This window comes from Hypanus sabinus, chromosome 20 (assembly GCF_030144855.1).
Source record: "Hypanus sabinus isolate sHypSab1 chromosome 20, sHypSab1.hap1, whole genome shotgun sequence".
Lineage (NCBI taxonomy): Eukaryota > Metazoa > Chordata > Chondrichthyes > Myliobatiformes > Dasyatidae > Hypanus > Hypanus sabinus.
The window spans coordinates 51,463,367-51,482,247 of NC_082725.1; the positions used below are offsets into that span (position 1 = coordinate 51,463,367).

Sequence of the window (18,881 nt, forward strand, 5' to 3'; positions counted from 1 at the left end):
TTTTGTTAATCCCTTTATTAGGCAGTTACCGTGAAAGAAGCACTTTCTTCAAAAGGGAAGTACATGAAGAGGAGTGTCAGCACACCTAATGTCCAACATGTATGTACCACAACAAGTAAAGCAGGTCAACAACAGACAGATATATCATCATGTGTACAAGAGTGGGCACCGGGATGGCTTTTGGTACTGTTAGTAAAGCACTTTGCGATGCCCTCGGCTATTAACAATCGATATACTAGTTGAAATAGCTTTACTTTTCATAAGACTCAGAACCAAAAGAACAATATAGATGTGGAATTTATTCAGGTTTGATCAAAGTTCCGTCTACTTGAACTAAGTTTTATATGCAAAAGCTTAAAAGTGATGTAATATTGTGGGGAAGAGGTCAAGGGAGGGAAAGTGTTAAAAGTATTTGTCTTCAAGTGGACAACACGGTATAGTACCAAGTTTCTCTTTGCAGTACATTGCACCAAAATATTATCTTCAAAATTTGCCTGCATTTAAAAAAAATTTTCGAGTAATATTGGGCATTCATTTGTGGACCAAGGTGCTTTGAGGTGTGTGTGTGTGTCTATATATATATAAACTATGTGTGCATTAACTGTTGCCTTGATGAGAATCCAGTTGATGAGAAAGCCTTCAAATCTGATGCAAGATGCAACCAGATTTTGCACAGTAGCTCATTATGATATTTTTTAAATCACTACATGGACCACTAGCTTGGTTTTCTTCTTCTGATATAAGTGGTCATCATACCAAAATGACAGCTGAATATTTGGAATAATTTTTGGCGAGATCTTAAATAATGAAAAGCTTTGCAATCTTTATGAGTAGTGGTTAAGAGGTTGCATGGTTGCATCTGTGTATTCGGCAACAGAACTGATGTGGATCAATGTAAAACTGTTCAGTCACCTGACCTTGTCCACAGGAGGCTTAGTGTCACTCTGCAAAGTGATCCTATGTGGAAGTAACACCTTTGACCACAGATGCGTGCAGTGCAACCTCTAAAATGCATCACATGTTCCAAGAAGGAACTTGTCCTAATGTTGCTGTGAATGAGGAGTTAGTACCAGCACAGGCATGTCCAGGCTGCTGCTTTGATGAAATAAAATAGAAAATGCTGTAAAACGCAGGTGGGCGAGGAACAGTCAATGAGCATTATCAGGACTAAGAAAGGAAACTGGTAGTGAGTGCTGATAAGAGATCACTAACCTGAGTATCTATTGATCTCTTCTCTATAGGAGTTCCTAACATTTATTATGCAATGGACCAATACCAGGTGTAGGCGCCATGTATCCATTCTCTATCTGCGTTGTATTCTGTGTTGCTCATTCATTATGTGTATTATGATAACTAGTCACATGCGTGGGGGCGTGGTAATAGTGAAGGGAATAAGTTTTGTATTCTTGCTTATTTCGTGGTAGTTTGTAGGTCCAGCAGAGGTCGTATCTTTTCTGACCTCTGAGATAATGCTCAATACTGCTCAATTGTGTGCTTGCTAGTTGCTAGTAAAGAATTGGAATAGGGAATACGACTCTTTGGACCAATCATTGGAGCTGTGGACCTGTCATACAAGTATAATAACTCTGTCTGGGGTCGCAGGCTGACGGCAATTGTTTTGTCTTGATTTTGGATCAATTTTGCTGCTAGACAAGGGTCTCTGGACCCCAGCTTGGGAACCCCAACAATAGATGCTGCCCAATCTGCTCAGCATTTTCTGTTTTTATTTCAGACTTCTAGCATCTGAAGTATTTTGTTTGCAAGGCTTCTGACAACACTGGGTTTCTGTAAGCACATTTATCAGCAACAGTGGTCAAAAGTGAAGAGAGGTAAACACAGCAATAAATATGAAAATTTAGCATGTGTTGTAATCCTTATACTCAGCTCCACAAATCCCCTGTATTATTTATGCAGTAGTGATTTTACAGCCTCACTAATTAGAAATAATCACCAAGTCTCGAGCCGTGAATCCTGAGGCATTGTCCCCTGGCTGCCTGATGGCCTTTTCTGTGAATCATCCTTAAAAATTTGCCTGCATTTTATTTAATTTTTGTCTTGAATACTGCCACTTAACTCTCATCTGTGGTCTAGGTTACTTTATAATACGGTATATTGTTCTTAGATGATTTGTAATTATCAGTTGAAATAACTAAATAATTTAAGATGTTAGAAATATTTCAAATAAATGTTTTTTTTTATTTTTTTAGATGTAAGAAACTAAAAGTATTAAAGAAAATTAATAGAGAAAGATCAAACCACTTGCATTCTCGTAGTTCAGCAACCTTATTAGGGTACTTGTCCCTTCAGCTCTGCACATCTCATTTGTGTCCCTGGACACAGGACCTGCTTGTCCTTGTGGTGTGAAGAAAGGAAGATGTGGAACACACTGACCCACACATAATGGCTCCTGGCCTTTTGCAGGGAGTTCCTGCAAGTTTCAAACAGCATACACCTCTCTATACTTACAATGCAGCTGAGAGGAAAAGTACAAATTGCAACATATCTACTTGAGGATTTTACTAAAAGATTTTAGTGTTTGGCATCCATGTGGTGCAGGTGAAGCAAAATATCTCATGTAGACAAGTTGCTGATTTAGATTAGGAGTTAGGAACAAATATATTCCTCAAATAAATTGGGATGAGAGTGGTTGGGATTGTTGGGTAAGAAGGCAAGGGATGATAGAATTATATCTTGCACAGATGGAGTTTATTTCTCATTTCAAAATTGTATATTTTCTCCTTTTATGGATATTTTCATGCAAGGCTTAGCTGTTTGCAAATTGCCCAGTTGCTGCATGCTGGTAAATGTGGTTAACTTGCATGAACATTTTTAAATGATACTTTTTTTAAGTGTGCAGAATGGTTTTATGTTCAAGTAAGTCTTTTGCAAGATTTGAGCATGAGATCTTAAATTTGGGCTGAAAGTGGCTCGTTGTTTCAATCTGTCAGCTATTGTAAGAAATAACTAGCAAGCTTTTTTTTAAAAGTTGGGAATAATCATGGTGAGAAAGTGAAAAATAATTCATAATTGAAAGCTTGAGAAAAATAAACAAATCCCATAGGTGATAGACTGTCAATTATAAGTTTTTAAAAATAGCCTTCATGCTTCTGCATTTGAATTGGGCCTGATATGTTATTTCATCTTTTTGCTTAGGTCTGCAAAAGATAAGAAATTGAGGCTTATTCAGCTGTATATCGGAAGGATAAAACTAGAAAATGTTTGTAAAATAGGAACCAATGTCATATAAAGAATGCAATAAATTAAAATGAGTAAAAGGAATTGGAAATGCTCAGCAAGTAGGCAGCATAATGGAGAAAGTTAATTGTTCCTCTTTTCTGTTTTCAGCATTTTCTGTTTTTATTTCAGATTTCCATCATCTGCATTTTTGATTCTCAATGCAGTATTATGTATATTTTCATTACTGCATATGTAATTATGATTAAAACCATTGCTGACACAAGCTAAGAGCTTTAGAATTAATTGCTTTGATTCCATCCTGCTGAAGACTGTATTTATAGTTCTGATGCGAGACTTTTGAGCATAGTGTAAAAACTGAGATTTCTTTATTTTTATACCTTTGTATTATTCTTGGTGATGACAAGTTTAAGACCTTCAAGAGTCTCCTTATAATTTGTTATCCATTGACTTATCTAAACACAAGAAGCATTCAAGAAGAGGGTAATAAAATCATGACCCACATGGTGAATGCTCTTAACCTTTAATGTAAATTTGAAAGTACACTATTTTTCAACTATTCTTTAATCTATAAATTGGGAAGTACATATTTTTGTGCACATGTATGTTGTATTTATTCAACCCAATAATAGGTAGCTTTTGTGCCCTTTCTAGGTGAAGGGAGGGCAGAGGCCAGCAGTAAACCTACTTAATTGATTTTAATGAAGAAAGTTTGTAGTGTTTTGTTAAAGTGTTTTCAATTGCCTCAACACTGAAGGGACTAGCTAATGTAACTCGGAAACCAAAAATATTGGATGCCTGTGGTCAAACAGTTGAAATCTGTTGCTCATATCTATTCCTTAGAAAATGAAGCTTGCTGAATCGAGGGAGGTAAGCAGTCACTTAGCTGAAGTACATTGGAAGTCGCAAGAAAAGGATAGTCAGTCCCATTCCTATCCTGCTAGATGTCAGTCTGAATCATTACCACTGGCTCTGCATCATTCCACAGTCACACCCAACCAATTACAGAGTCTACCGAAGTTTGGTGGCGATCCAGCCAGTCGGATTGATGTAGAAGATTGGATAAGGGATATGCATCAGATGCTGGATGTTTATGAAGTGCCTGCTACACTTCAGTTTGCAGCTGTGCTACACCATCTTGAGGGAAGGGCAAAAATGCTTGTCCTTGAGTTGCCATTGAAGGACCAATGCCCTGCTGGTGCTTTTGAGAAGCTTAGAGCGGAATATGGACACTCTCAACTCTCACTCGATTCTGCAGTTTCTGTCAGAAACTTTGAACGGTCAAATGAATTCAAAACCACCTATTCTATGGCAGCAGTGGTAAAAACATTTAAAACTAAATCTGGTAAACAGAGGTCTTCTGGACATAAGGATTTCAAAAGTAAGCCTCTATTTATAAATACTCCACTTGACAAAAATATTGATCAGAAACCTCCAGCTGTTAATAAAAAGTCAGTAATATTCACAGAGCAACAAAAACTACCATGTGAAATTAAGGGGTTCTCCAGACAGTCCAGAAAACCACCCAAAGTGTGTGACCCAACTCCTGAACAGGTTAGTGAAAAAGACTCAGGCGATACTTTCAAATTTGCTGAATCACAGTCGAGATGTGAGCAAGACCCTGCCCTGCTGGAGCTTACCACATTAGTGAAGCAACTTGCAATGCACCAAATGGATCAAATGGAGAGACTTCAGAGAATGGAGAGTCTGCACGTTATAGCAAGGCCAGAAGCCAGCCCAGCACCAGATAATACAAGGAGATCCAACAAAAGTGATAAAAAGTTCAAAACAAACTTGGACAATGAAAATGCCAAGTCATTGAACTGTGAAAGGTCCTGTACATGTTACCTCTGTGGACAGGAAGGCCATAAAGCTAAGTTCCAAGTCACGGAAACAACCTTATAGAGCAAGCATGCCAGCAGCATTGTTTTCTCGCTCTAAGCATTTTGAGAAATAAACCATAAATAAAATAAAAGAGGCAACATTTTCTTAAAAAAGCAATATCTAAAGGAAAATAAACAAAAATTGTTAAGCAACTTTGTTGTTTTCAGTATTGGTGAGTCCCAGTTGTAAACTAATTGAAGCTGTTGATATGGTGTACAAATATGTTATATACCTCTGGATGTTGATTAATAAGTTGACTGCAATGAAACTTTCAGGTCCCTGTTTTGAGCAACAGAACAAATGAATTATTGTTACCTGGGGTAACTGAGTTGCCTTTATCACTTTGGCCCAATAAACTTGTGCTTCACTTGTATTGTTTCCTTAGTTTAACTAAGTAATCTAAAAATATTTGATATTAAAAATGCCTGCTTAAAGAAAACCAGGGCCTTAAGATACCAGTAAAAGATTTTAACTTTTTAAGAAAATGAGACATGGAACTAGAATCAAATGGAGATCAATAGTAAACATCAACATTCAACAAAGGGAAGCTAGCAGCCAAACCCACAAGTGGCTTAGCCTTTGAAGGAAATTCCAAGATAATGAATAATTTACTCAACAACTGGAGTTAATCTCTAGATTTTACTGGCCAAATGTGGATACTTTAACATTTAATTGACTTTCTATTTTCATTTGTTCTGCCATTACGGTTTAGAATTAACAAGTGCTAAATTCATTATCATCTGAAATTTAGTAGCTTAAGGATAAACTGGTGGAGTTGCCCACTACATTTTTCGATTTAGTGCAATTCTATATGTCTTCACTCATATGGAACTGAAACGTGTAGGAGCAAATATTGTTTTGTAAACTTAGTGTTGTCCATTGTTGATCTGAAGTCCCATCCATTAAGGTTCTACAAAGGCAAAAAAAGTTTTGTACATTTACTGTGGTGCCAAAAGGATCCATGTATAACTGGAGGCTAAGTAACAGTTGGCTGACATTCAGAAATTTTTCCGAAACTTGATCCTATACTGAAACTTGTGCTGTTTACCATTTGTACAAAGTAACTTGCATCTGTTCAAGACAAAAATATATACTGTGTATCCTAGTTAAAGCAAACAAATATAAAATCAAATTACGGCTATAATTAAGAGCCTTGTGATCATATCAGGAAAAATAGAAAACTGATTTCTATGTGAATTTTCCACTTCACCACAATAGCACATTCAAATTTCATATTCAGTACACATTATGGTTTGATAATGAACTATCATGAGGCTGAAGAAAGCAAATTGGTGCACATTGCAAGAGTTAATGGCTATTTAACTTAACAGCATAAGTGACTTTGGTGAGATAGAAGAAATGCAGAGTAAATGGAGTTTTGTAATTTTGTTTGTTAAATTACGCTCCACTGTGATTCACAATTGTATTTTGAAATCTTGTAACTCCCTGCTGAATACTTAACATAGGCTTTTTGTGACTGATATAATGTTAGTGGCAATTTTTTTGAATGAGTATGCTCTATAAAGAAATTATCTGCTCTTTGTGATGCTCCATGATCTTAGCTGACAGACTACTACATGCATAGCTGGCTAATTTCACATTACGAAAGAAAATCAATGCAAGTATAATCAGTTTCAAAGTGAAAATATTATCCATCCCTCCAAGTATCCTGTTGATAATGGTGATTAACCATAATCTGCTAAGAAGAATAGAACTGAAAATAATCAGCTCAACTCTGCACCCAGGAGCTTCTCCCTAGAAGAAATCTTGAAGTCTCTTTTTTAGATTGACTGATAATCTGAATCTAACATCAGGAGAATTGTCCACATAAAAAGGAACATCTAATGAAATCTCCCTATTTCTTTAGTAACAATATCAATTAACATCATAATATCACTTGATAGGAAAATGCATCCTCTCATCTCCAACCTAATTTCCCCTCCCACGTACAATGCCTTCAGTGATCCAGTTGCAGCTGAAAGTTCTCACAACAGTGAAGAAAATGAAAACAGAGGTCAATTGGAAGTAAAAGGAGACTGACTTTGCAGACCTTCTGCAAACCTTGGTCTGGAGGTGTTGTTTTGAAAGGTATGAAAAATAATACTGGATATCAGCATGCATGCATGTATATCACAGTAGGTAAATGAAATCAACAACCAAGAGAAAACAAGGCAAGCAGAATACCGAATTTTTTTAAATAATCGACAGAGTTTACTGCTTTTTACTTTTGTAGACTAATGTGGCCTAGTAACCTGATGACTGAGGTCATTTGCAGTGGGCATATTTCTGTTTTAACCACTGCTTTGAATACTGACACAGCATCATTTAATAAGTGCAGGCAATGTAAAAGTGATCATTTTAGGAAACGTAGAAGTAGTTGATGCAAGGCAATAATGGGGATGGTTACTCTGGCCCTAAGGATAGCTCCTCTGTTGATGGTCATTGCATAAGATGCATGCCTGGATTTCTTATTTCACAATCCCTTTCCCTTCAGATTACTTTTCTGAAGAGAAACAGGTAGCACTCTACGCATACTGTATTAATTTCCCTGATAAATTATCAACTATCAACTCTGGTATTTATAGAGTTTAATTAATTGTAAAGCTGAAGTTGCAGGTACATATGTTGAAATGACATCTACAGTATTAGTAGATGTAAATTGTACAAAGCTCTTTTGAATGCCTTGCTGGAAGATATCTATGTGTTTATTTGATGGCTTTCTTGCATAAACTGCATTGTTTCTTATTGTTTCATCTCGCATTGACCTGCTATATCAATTAAAGATCGTATTTTTAACCTGCTTGCCATAATGAGTGACAGTGTTGAAAGCGTAATGAAAAATAATATCTAAACTTCACAACTGTGCTTTGAGTGTTTGCGGTTTGAGCTTCACATTCTGGAATCAAAGTAGGATCTGAAAACCTCTGGTTAATCTGCATTATTTTATCTCTGGTTTCTTCAGGTATCCAATAGTCGAACAGATATCTCTGGATATGAAGATGAATGCAAGGTGTGTTACCAATAAGCTTGTTCACTTTACTGGAGAGTAATAAGTGCATTTAAAATTATTTGGTTTTGTTGGGGAGGCCTTGAAGTGGCTGATACCATGGGTGGGTGGAAGTACTTTCTCCATAGAATCAGAAGTAAGCATACTTTTTCTTTTCCATTCTCTTTGAATTGAATATCAGGTATGGTTGATAAGCAATTCCCAACCCATGCTCCTGAGAGATACCAGTCCTCGTGAGAGATTATTCCCTGAAATCAATGTAGAGTATAAACGTTGGGGGTAAAAAAAGGAACATTGTTTCTGGGGTTTCCCTGGTTGACAAATCAAAAAATCACTGCTGTAACCACTTTATGTATCAGGTGATAAAATTCCAGGGTTTTCTATTAAATGTGAAGAGGATTTTATGTTTAAAAGGTTTTGCTGATATATTGCGTTCATTATTTGGAGTAGCTTCTTTGATGGGGGCTGTGAAGGTAAAAGTACTGAAAGACTTTAAGATGCAGTGATGGTTGAAGCACCATTAGCTATTATGGACAGTCCCTCTTTTTGAGTTGTGTGAATCACACAGGCTGATCATACAGAATTAACACTGAGGCAGTTTCAGTGTGTATGTCTTACAGGTGATGGTGCTGGCCATGTCTGAATCTTGTAATTTAATTTGATCAGAACCGCCCAAGTTTTATTCGCATTTGTGTCTATCATGGCAATAAACACAAATTTAACTCAAAATTAACATGAAATCATTCCTACAAATTTTCCCTAAATCTTCAGCTCCAACCCATGACTTTTCAGTAATTTATTCCAATGCAGGCTGTGGCTAATTTAAGTGAATCGTATTTTGAGTAAAATTTCTTATTTTCTTGTGCAACATTATTCATAACTTACTTTGTAGAGAGCTGTACAACGCACAATCTCCTATAGATGCACAGCTAAGAGCATCTTAATATGCTGCCTCACTGTGTGGTACAGAAACTGCACTGTAGTCGACAGGAAGGCTCTACAACAGGTACTTAGAATTGCCCAATGCATCACTGGCGCCAGCCTACCTGCAGTCAAGGTCATATATACAGAAAAGGGCCAACAATATCGCAAAGGGACCCACCCTGCTCATGGGCTGTTTATCACACTCCCAACAGGGAAGAGGCTATGCAACATCAATGCCAGGACCACCAAACTACCAAGCAAATCAATACTTCCACCCCTTTGGTCATCACACCACACTCCATACCATCACTACTTTATTTCCTGTCAGAGTCACCCTATGTACAGATACTCCTGTACCTAGTATCAATTTGTGTGTGTGTATATGTGTGTGTGTGTGTGTGTATATACACACACACAGAGTTATATTTATTGTGATTTAAAAAAATATTATGTTCTTATGCTTGTGTTTTTTTTTAAATAGTATGCTGCATTGGATCTAGAGTAGCAATTATTTTGTTCTCCTCTACAATTGTGTACTAATGAATGACAACAAATAATCTTGAATGAAGCTTGTACCAATAGAGCCTAAACTATCTAATCTGAATCAGACTGGGAGTTAAGTAGCCAGTGTTAAAATGCTTCAAAAAGTCTCAAAAAGGCTTGCCACCTTGACACAGACAAGGGTGTGTTGAGGTCTATATCCCAAAGGAGCATTAGTTTATTTTCTCACCACAAGCTGTTTAACCTTTGTCTTTTTCTGTGATGGCCTAAAATGGCACTTTGTACCATTTCTATGTTTTGAAAAATTAACCTGTTTACCTTTTCCTCCAAACAAGCTGATCAGCAAATGATATTAATTTGCTAGCTATTCAAATGCACAAACTTAGTGTAATTAACTATCAGATGTTGTAAACTGTATTTTTTAATGATTCTAGGGTCGTTCGGAAAGTCATCAGGATATTTCTGATTGCTCATTGAACTCACAGGACTGTTCCTGGTATAGTACGTTGCTTAAAGATTCGCCACGTAGGATGAAAGACACTGGAGGTAATTATAGCTGTCAACAACAAAGTCGAAGTTATCATACTGTTGTTAAATGACAAAAACCTGGCCTTGCTGATGCATTCAAAATTGAATGATAGTAAACTGACTTCAGTTTCAAATCGCACATTGCCATCAGTCATTTCCATCTTGGTTGCGTTGCTCCCAAATTTGACCTATCTCACTTCATTTGTTGCTAAAATTCTCAATCTTGCCTTTTTTCTTAAAGCCCTAGATCTGTTTCTAGATCTTTGAGCTCATCCACTTGTTTTGTGTTCACACCATGCTGTTCATTGACGACTCTAGTACTTTCTGCCTTTCTGGTTTTCATTCAAGCCGTTCCTCAACTTCTGCTTTCAAAATACCTCACAGCCTCAACTTCAGCTAGCCAGAGCATCTGAAGGGAAACTCGCCTCTCACTGCTCTTGAAACTTTAATGTGAATCTCTTCCCTTTTACCTAACTGGGAGTTGATGTTTGTTACGTTTGGTAATTCTGTGTAATACTGATCAGGAATTGTTGCACTATTCTGTAGAAGTGATGTCCCTTCTTTATTTTCACTTGTAGGTACTGCAGCAGAGAGTCACCACTCACTGGGTAGTCCACTCAAAGCATTTTCTGCTCAGCCTCCAAAATTTCTGAAATCACTTCTGCCTGTACGAGAAGAACGAAAAGACAAACAACCTTTAGAAACTAAACCTCTTCTTGCTCAAGAGGTAAGTCATACTATTTAAGCTAAGTGATTAAAGTCATTGTAACTATGTAATATCTATACTTCTAGCCTCTTTTTAATATGGTTAGACTTGAATACATGACACTGAAATGAAGAACCATAGTATGTTAGAAAGTAAAGTAACAGAAGGATTTATACATTGAATGGATGAGGCCATGACAATCATTTTGATATTGGCAAATTCTTTATAATTTTGCTACTATGAACAGTTTATTTTTGGTCAAAACTTATTCATTTCCATGAATACTTAAGCAAGGGAATTAGTCAAGAATACGTTTACTTTGGAGTGATTTTTCTCCTCTATCAGGTGATACTCTCTAAATGTTTCATTTGCTTTTAACTCTAAAAATTAAGGCTTAGCAACTTGAAATTCAAAGGATAGTTTTCATTCAATAACAATCCTGAGGGCTGAATGGTTGCACAGCAGCTGCCTTCCGTAGCCCAGACTTCATCCTGATTTTGGGCACTGTTTGACTTTTTATATTTGTTCCCATGACCATGTAGGTTTCTGCTGGGTCAGCAGTTTCTTTGCGGGTCATAGACATGCTGGTAGCATAATTAGTTTCTGTAAGTTGCAAATACATAGCTAATGAATCAAAGGAGAGGTTGATGGAAGAGTGTGAGGGAGAATAACTTGTAGGGGTATGGGGAAATGGGGTTGTGCTGGGCAATGGGAACTGGGAAAATCAATCAATCTTAATAAATTGAATAGCCAAATTATTGTTCTCAATAAATAAGAGTCTTAAAATATTAATCAAAGGAAGAGTAGGGAAGTGAAAGGAAGTATTGGGAAGACCCCAGGATCTAAAGTAAAAGATAAACATTCCATCGAATATTGTACTGTATTCTTTCCAAACTAAAGAAAATTGAGTGTTCTCATGACCTACCTGCATTCTTCTGTGGTCTTAGTTTGGCAAAACAAGTTTTTGCAGTGAAAAGTGCTTCAAATCACAGGGAAGTTATAATATCTATACAGCTTCATCTTAATTTGGCAGTTGGCCTTTCTACCTACTTCAGGTACTGAATGTCCCAGATTCTTTGTTGAAATATTTATTCCATGAAGACTCTGTTCTTTATGATGATGATGAATTTTGGTTGAAAACACAAATTAATTTTGACATCATTCTCTGTAATCTTTCATGCAAAATGCATTACACATTTTAAGTTGCAATGTTCTGTGCACCCAATGGGTATCTTGCTCAGAACTGTTGTAGAGACAAATAATTAAAAACCATACCTAAACAGAGGGATAAATTTGCAAAAAAAATTGACTGAGTTGTAGAAAGACAAATTATGTCTGACTTATCTGAAATTCAGTCAACATTTCAGAAAATAATACAAAATTTTATTAAATGCAGTATTTTCCAAAGATTGATCAGTATAGTCTTTGGGTGGGGGAGATGAGGTGTAAAATAGTTTAAACTACATAAAAACGTTCATACTTAAAAGTACTTTAAATCATGTCTATGATATGTTTTATCTTAAGTACCATTTTGTTTTCTGAGTGTGTGCAGCTGTTATTGTTTCAGTCAGGGTTGTGATTAGTTTGGCTCGCAGTACAGAGGAGATTTACCAGGATGCTGCCTGGTTTCGAGAGTATGGATTATGATCAGAGATTAAGGGAGCTAGGAGAATGAGAGGAGACATGATAGACGTGTACAAGATATTAAGAGGAATAGACAGAGTGGACAGCCAGCACCTCTTCCCCAGGGCACCACTGCTCAGTGTAAGGGGAGGGAAGTTCAAGGGGGATATTAGAGGAAGGTTTTTCACTCAGAGAGTGGTTAGTGCGTGGAATGCACTGCCTGAGTCAGTGGTAGAGGCAGATACACTAGTGAAATTTAAGAGACTACTAAACAGATATATGGAAGAATTTAAGGTGGGGGGTTATATGGGAGGCAGGGTTTGAGGGTCAGCACAACATTGTGGGCCGAAGGGCCTGTAATGCGCTGTACTATTCTATGTTCTATGTATTTTGCTGCAGGAACTAAGGGGTCTGGGCACTGGGATTGCAGGCTGTGGAGGCAGAGAACAAACCAAAGCAAGAAAACTAGAAATCCCAGGAGCAGCTGAGGTAGAGGCTTGAGGTTCCAAACATGGGAGATAATCTGTTCATTGGCTAGACCTCTGTTTCTGTGGAATCTCCATTTAGTCTATGTTTCCATAATACCACAGTTTCCAGCACAGCATAGGGTCAATCTGGACATCTCTACAAACATTACCATTCTTTGTCAATGGAGAGGAAAGGTGAGAAAGATCGTGCCATCACCTGGGAAGCCTGAGATAATATATACTCCAGGAAAGGCAAAATCCTATTGCTGACTGATAAAATGTAAACTGTAAAAATATAGTAGTCCTTGTAATCCAACTTTTATTGCATAATGTAAGAAATCATGTTGTGGCTACTCAGTAGCTTTCACCATATGGGTTTAATGCAAAATGTCTTTTGGTATGAGTAACTGAATTTTAAAAAATCTGCATGAGAGGTAAGCAGGGAAGATTTAAAACTCATTTTAACCTAACACTGTGCATGTACCTATTCAATATTATAAAAAATCTCCAAGTGCATGTAAAAAAAAAATCATCTTGAATAGCATGGAGAATGAACCTTACTGTTGTGTAAAGTTACTATGCCAATTTTGCATGATTAATGATAAATTGAAACATTGTTTTTGTACAGCAGGCTTCAGTTTAAAAAGTTGCTGGATTATTCATACACATTGAAGAAGCACAAGTTATTTTTGTACATGAAGTGCCATTCACCATTGCTTGTGTAGAATATTTATGTTTGTTGATCAACTAACTGCATGTTTGTGGTCTGATTAATGAACTGTCATTTGTGGTGTGACGTTGTGCCATTGTATGTCTCGACCATTGCAGAGCATGTCTCCCCCTCAGGATAAAAACATGCTGTTACTTAGCAGTGGCAGTGTTGTGCCCGCAGGAAGCAGTGCCAACAGCATGTCAGTAGGAAACAGTAACGAAAATGAGGACACATTTGTAAGTTTTTCATTTTAAATGTCATAATACTTGGTGGTGGGATTAAGGTCCTTTCACAAGGATTATGGTTGAAACAGTTGCGAATGGAGCCATGGCTTTCTTTCTGCTCTCTAGATGAGTTGGGATTGTTACTTGCTTTTTCCAAATCTTGGCAAAATATGTAATTAACATTCTTGAATTATGTGTTTTCTGAGACACAAGCATATCATGCCTTGTACTATAGAAAAGTCAAGTTATACTCTTTTGAGGTTTAAATCAAGAAGCTGATTTCACTTTCCAGCTGAATGTGATTTAAAGCATTACATTTGTTTGATTAATTTAAATGTTGTGATGTAAATGCAGAACATGAAATTTTATGTCTACATTTTTAAACTAATTTAGGTGAAAGTAATGGGAAAATTGATAATTAGAAGTTTTAAGACAAAATATTTTCCTAACAAAACCAAAGGAAAAATATTAAAATATGCAGTATCTTATGAACAGTGGTTTCACAACCATGAATTCAATTTGAACTTCACATCAAAAGCTTCACTGGACACTATTCTCTCACCATCAACTCACAGAGAAAATAAAACAGCTTTGTTCAATTTTTTTTTCTAGGTTCTGTTGAACTGCTCTAATTATTAAAGGATGTTATTTTTACATCAATTAAGTTAAACTTTCAGAAATAATTATTCTTTTCACACCAAGTTTAATTTGTGTTCAAGGACAGATTATCATTATTAACATCCTCCTTGGATTCAGTTAAATTAATAGAAGGGTTTCAGCCTGACACGCCAACTATACTATTTTCCATAGATGCTGCGTGAGTTCCTCCAGCACTTTGTGTGTGTTGTTTGGATTTCCAGCATTTGCAGAATCTCTTTTGTTTGTAATTGACTTGGTTTTCCTGCTATATCATTCATTAGATAAAATTGTGTAATGTTTTGTGCAAATTTGTAAACAACTCTAATTATGCATGAGAAAAATATTGAGTCCTGTTTCTAATAATTCTAAATCTATCAACACAATATTAAGTCTTTTTCAGAAATTCTTCTTCCTGATGTCTCATAAGTTTGCCTTTAATTGATTTGAACCCATTCCAGCTGTCAAATCAATTGCTGGTACTTACAGAACCGATATTTTCCTTTTCTTAAAAGTGTATCACAATAAATATTACATTTTCCAGAATCAAACAATATTTTTGCATTACATCCTTTTAGCTTAGTTGCCAGATGTTGAGGAATATTGTGTCGGCACTGTCCAGTATGTGAATTTGTTAAAGCACCAACCACTCATTACAGTCTTCAAGCTGCAGTCTAATCAAAGTGCAATAATTACATTTGTGCACACCTTTTTCTAGTTTGTGGGTTCTTGTATGGCCAAATTGGACTCACGTCATGTTGGCATTTTAATTTCTGTTCTGCGTTCTTTGTTACTATTTTGCACCATTTTTAGTGCACGTGCAATCAGTAAGGATAAATGAAAGTGCAGGTTATCCAGCTCTTTAACTTGCTTGAATCATAAAGGGTTTAATGAAAAGTTATACTCTGTGGTCACATAAACACCAAGCAAATTGGGATATTATAAATTCTCATTTAGACAAATAGCTTCCAGAAGTTTTACGGTGTATCTCACATTACAGTTACAAGTTTACACAGTTTACAAGTTTTACAGGTGTACCTGCTCTTCATTGACTGTGAATTTGCGGTGAATATTTAATGTGAATTTCAGAAATGACTTATTTCATCTATTTATAGGAACTACTTGTTGGCACCAATGAAAACTGATTAGTTGCTTCCATACTAGTTTTTTTTTATCCTGGAGGTATACTGCACTAATACTTGCCCTCTAATTCAGTACATTTTCTCTTCTTGGAATACTCTTTTGAATAATGGAACTCTTTCTGGAATTTAAAAACTATTAATCTACAAATTCTGAATTGAAAATTGTCTTTAATTACAAAAAGATAACCAAATGACTAAATATCTTTCAGCATGATTTGATGATTTTAAAGTGCTGCAGCTGAGACAAAGCCAAAATATTTCCTGGTTAGAAGTTATAAATGGAAGGCAAAAGCTTAAATATTTCAGTAACCCTATCATGGACTTTAAGGATGAGCGTTTGGGGCATGCAGTTTTTTTGGAATGAATATCACAGAAGATGAGTTTTTGGTTGATTAACAGGAATTATGTTTTACAGTTGCAGTGATCAATCAAAACAGTAGTTTGAGTACAGTACAACACAGGAGCAGGCTCTTTAGCCCACAGTCTCTGTGCTGATAATGATACCAAATTAAAGTTAAACCAATCTACCTGCATATAGACTGTATCCCTCCATTCCCTGCCAGTTTACATATTTCTTAAATGTTGCTATCAAACCTACCTTCATCACTTCCCTCAGTATGTTTAACCATCTACTTCTCTCTGTTTAAAAAAAATTCTGCCTTGGAAATCACCTTTAATCTTTTCCCCCTCTCACCTTAAAGCTATACTCTCTGAACATCGAATGGTACAGCATTGGCCAGACCACGTGAACCACCATGTTGTGCTCATCTTGATGCCAATTTACACAAAGAATTTTCTCCTCCTGTGTACCATCAACATCCCTTCAAATTCACGTGTCTGTCTTAAAGCCTTTTGAACTCCAAACTGCCAACTTCCACTACTACCCAAGTAACCCAGTCCATACGGTTACCGTCTTCTATGTTTAAAAAACTTGTTTCTCACATTGCCTTTTAATTACCCCCTCTAACCTTTAATAAAAAATGACCACCAGTGTTTGACATTTTCACTCTTTCGTATTTGATATTTCTCCCTGAGAATTAGATCTTGAGTACTAGTTCATCTATGCTTCTCAAAATTTTATAAAGATATATCAGGTTACCTCTCAGCCTCCAAAGCTCCAAAGAAAACAAACCAAATTTGTCTGATCTTTCCTTTTAGCCAATACAGGTTTCCCCCGCTATTCAAAGGTAGAGTGTTCCTATGAAACGGTTCGTAAGCCGGAATGTTGTAAAGTGAAGAAGCAATTACCATTTATTTATATATGAAAAATTTGTGAGCGTTCGCAAAAAATAACCTACCAAATCATGCTAAATAACACATAAAACCTAAAATAACAATAACATATAGTAAAAGCAGGAATGATCTGATAAATACACAGCCTATATAATGTAGGAATACTTTTCTACAATTATTGCAGCACTGTCCACCGCAGCGAAAATTTCACACAAGCGCTCTCAACAGCACTTGCGACAAAAACACAAACACATGGTGCAAGTGCTCCCGGCAGAAACACACAGCACAAGTGCTCCCAGCAGAAGCACTCTTTCCAGTAACCTTTAAGCTATGAAGCTACCAAATAACACATAAAAATACACAGCCCATATAAAGTAGAAATAATGTACGCCCAGTGTAATTTCAGTGTAAATTACCAGAATCGGGAAGATAGTGAGGACACTGATGATGGTGTGTTAGGCCGAGTTGTCGGAGGTTGGGGTGCTGGGACACTGTGGTGTCATCTCATCGTCGTCTGTTTTCATCACGGCAGGCAGGTCACTCCTTCTATGTCTGCCTGCCTCAATGTGGCAAGTCGAGTTTCATCGTCTGCTGTGGCTGATATGGAAAGCTTGAAAAACTACAGTATGCTTGACTGCTTAGCCTCGCGCATTTCTCTATCAAGCAGTTCTTTGTAAGCACTCCAACCATCCTGCAAACCTGCCCTAAACCTACGTACCCTTTCAAAATTAAAGTCATACTTTTCTGCGATCATTACAGCGTTGTCAATCGCATCAAAAATCTCAGACAGTTGCTTCACGTTCAGTTCCTGGACGACTTCACTACTGCGTTCGGCTTCAATTGTTATCCTTTCCTCCTCATCAGCTCTTCATCTGTCAGTGCTTGGTCATGGGATGCCAAAACTGCTTCAACTTCATCTTCGTCAACTTCCACAAACCCTCAGCCAAACTCACTATACCCTTACTTCATTCACCACGATCGAAACGCTTTATTAGTCTAGTTTTACGCTAAGTGTAACACCTTTACGTGCTCTTTTAGGCTTTTCCGATACTGTACCTTAGAACTCATCTTGCTAACAGATGTACAGAATAAATCGACATAAAGCACAGATGCTCACAGGCATGTGTTTAAGCAATGCTGGCTGGAATGCAGTTCCAGGGGGAGGAGCTTGTCTGCTCGGCGCATGCTACCTTTTTCACACACTGCCTTTTTTCATAACAGTGAAAACACCTTCTGTTAGCGAAAACAGGTAACTAATGTAGGTCTTTCATAACGTCATAGTTGACGTAAAGCGAACGTTCGAAAAACGAGAAACACCTGTACTTTCTAATTTAGACAACATCCTTTTGCACCCTTTCCAAAGCTTCCAGATACTTTTGTAGCGTAGTGACTGGAAATAGAACAATACTCCAAATGTGTGGTATGATGAAAGTAATATAGAATTGCAACATGACAATTAACCCTTTATGATCGGAATACCACTCATTTGTGTTGCCTATTTCTGGGAGCTATGGATTTGCACCCCAAGATTTCTATGTACATCAATGTTCCTGTGGATGCTGCCATTTACTGTGTACTTCCTCCTTATATTTTACCTTCCAAACGTGCAACGCCTCACACTTGTCCACATTTAATTCCATCTGCCACTTCTCTGTTCAGATTTCCAATTGATTTATTTCCTATTTTGACAACATTCCTCACTACCTGCAACTCTGCTAATTTTTGTGCAATCGACAGACTAACAAATCAACCCATCTACGTTTTGTCCAGGCCACTTATATATATTACAAACCGCATTTCCCAGAACTGATTCTTGTTTAACACGATTGGCCACAGACTTTGTGTCCGAATAACACTCCTCTACCATTCTCTGTTGTCTATGGCTAAGCCTTAATAACATGAATGAAATATTTTCACTGATCAGTGTGATAATGAAATCACCAAAATCATTCTCAATGCAACTATTAATACTTTCACCAAATAACTAACAGTGGAAACCTTTCCTCGTGGTTTTAGTATAGTTAAATATAGACTATTGAAATAATGCTGAGGGCTTTAAAGTAATAGACTAGCTGTGATATCAGTTTTTTCTAATCTGT

General features: G+C 36.8%; 2 protein-coding genes across 6 annotated transcripts in view; one reads left to right on the forward strand and one right to left on the reverse strand.

The window, feature by feature from the left end:
• LOC132378526 (uncharacterized) overlaps nt 1–18,881 on the reverse strand; it is a 377,364-nt gene that overhangs the window by 272,421 nt on the left and 86,062 nt on the right. The window lies entirely within an intron of this gene.
• The window catches only part of kif13a (kinesin family member 13A), a 240,130-nt gene that overhangs the window by 213,577 nt on the left and 7,672 nt on the right, over nt 1–18,881 (forward strand). For 2 of the 5 annotated variants that reach the window (XM_059945482.1, XM_059945483.1), the window contains 5 exons: nt 22–99; nt 8,042–8,089; nt 9,946–10,057; nt 10,618–10,766; nt 13,664–13,783. In XM_059945482.1, coding sequence (XP_059801465.1) covers nt 22–99; nt 8,042–8,089; nt 9,946–10,057; nt 10,618–10,766; nt 13,664–13,783 — 507 coding nt within the window. Of the gene's footprint in view, nt 1–21; nt 100–8,041; nt 8,090–9,945; nt 10,058–10,617; nt 10,767–13,663; nt 13,784–15,522; nt 15,590–18,881 lie in introns of all 5 variants that reach the window. The other 3 variants (XM_059945484.1, XM_059945485.1, XM_059945486.1) reach the window with 2 other exon arrangements.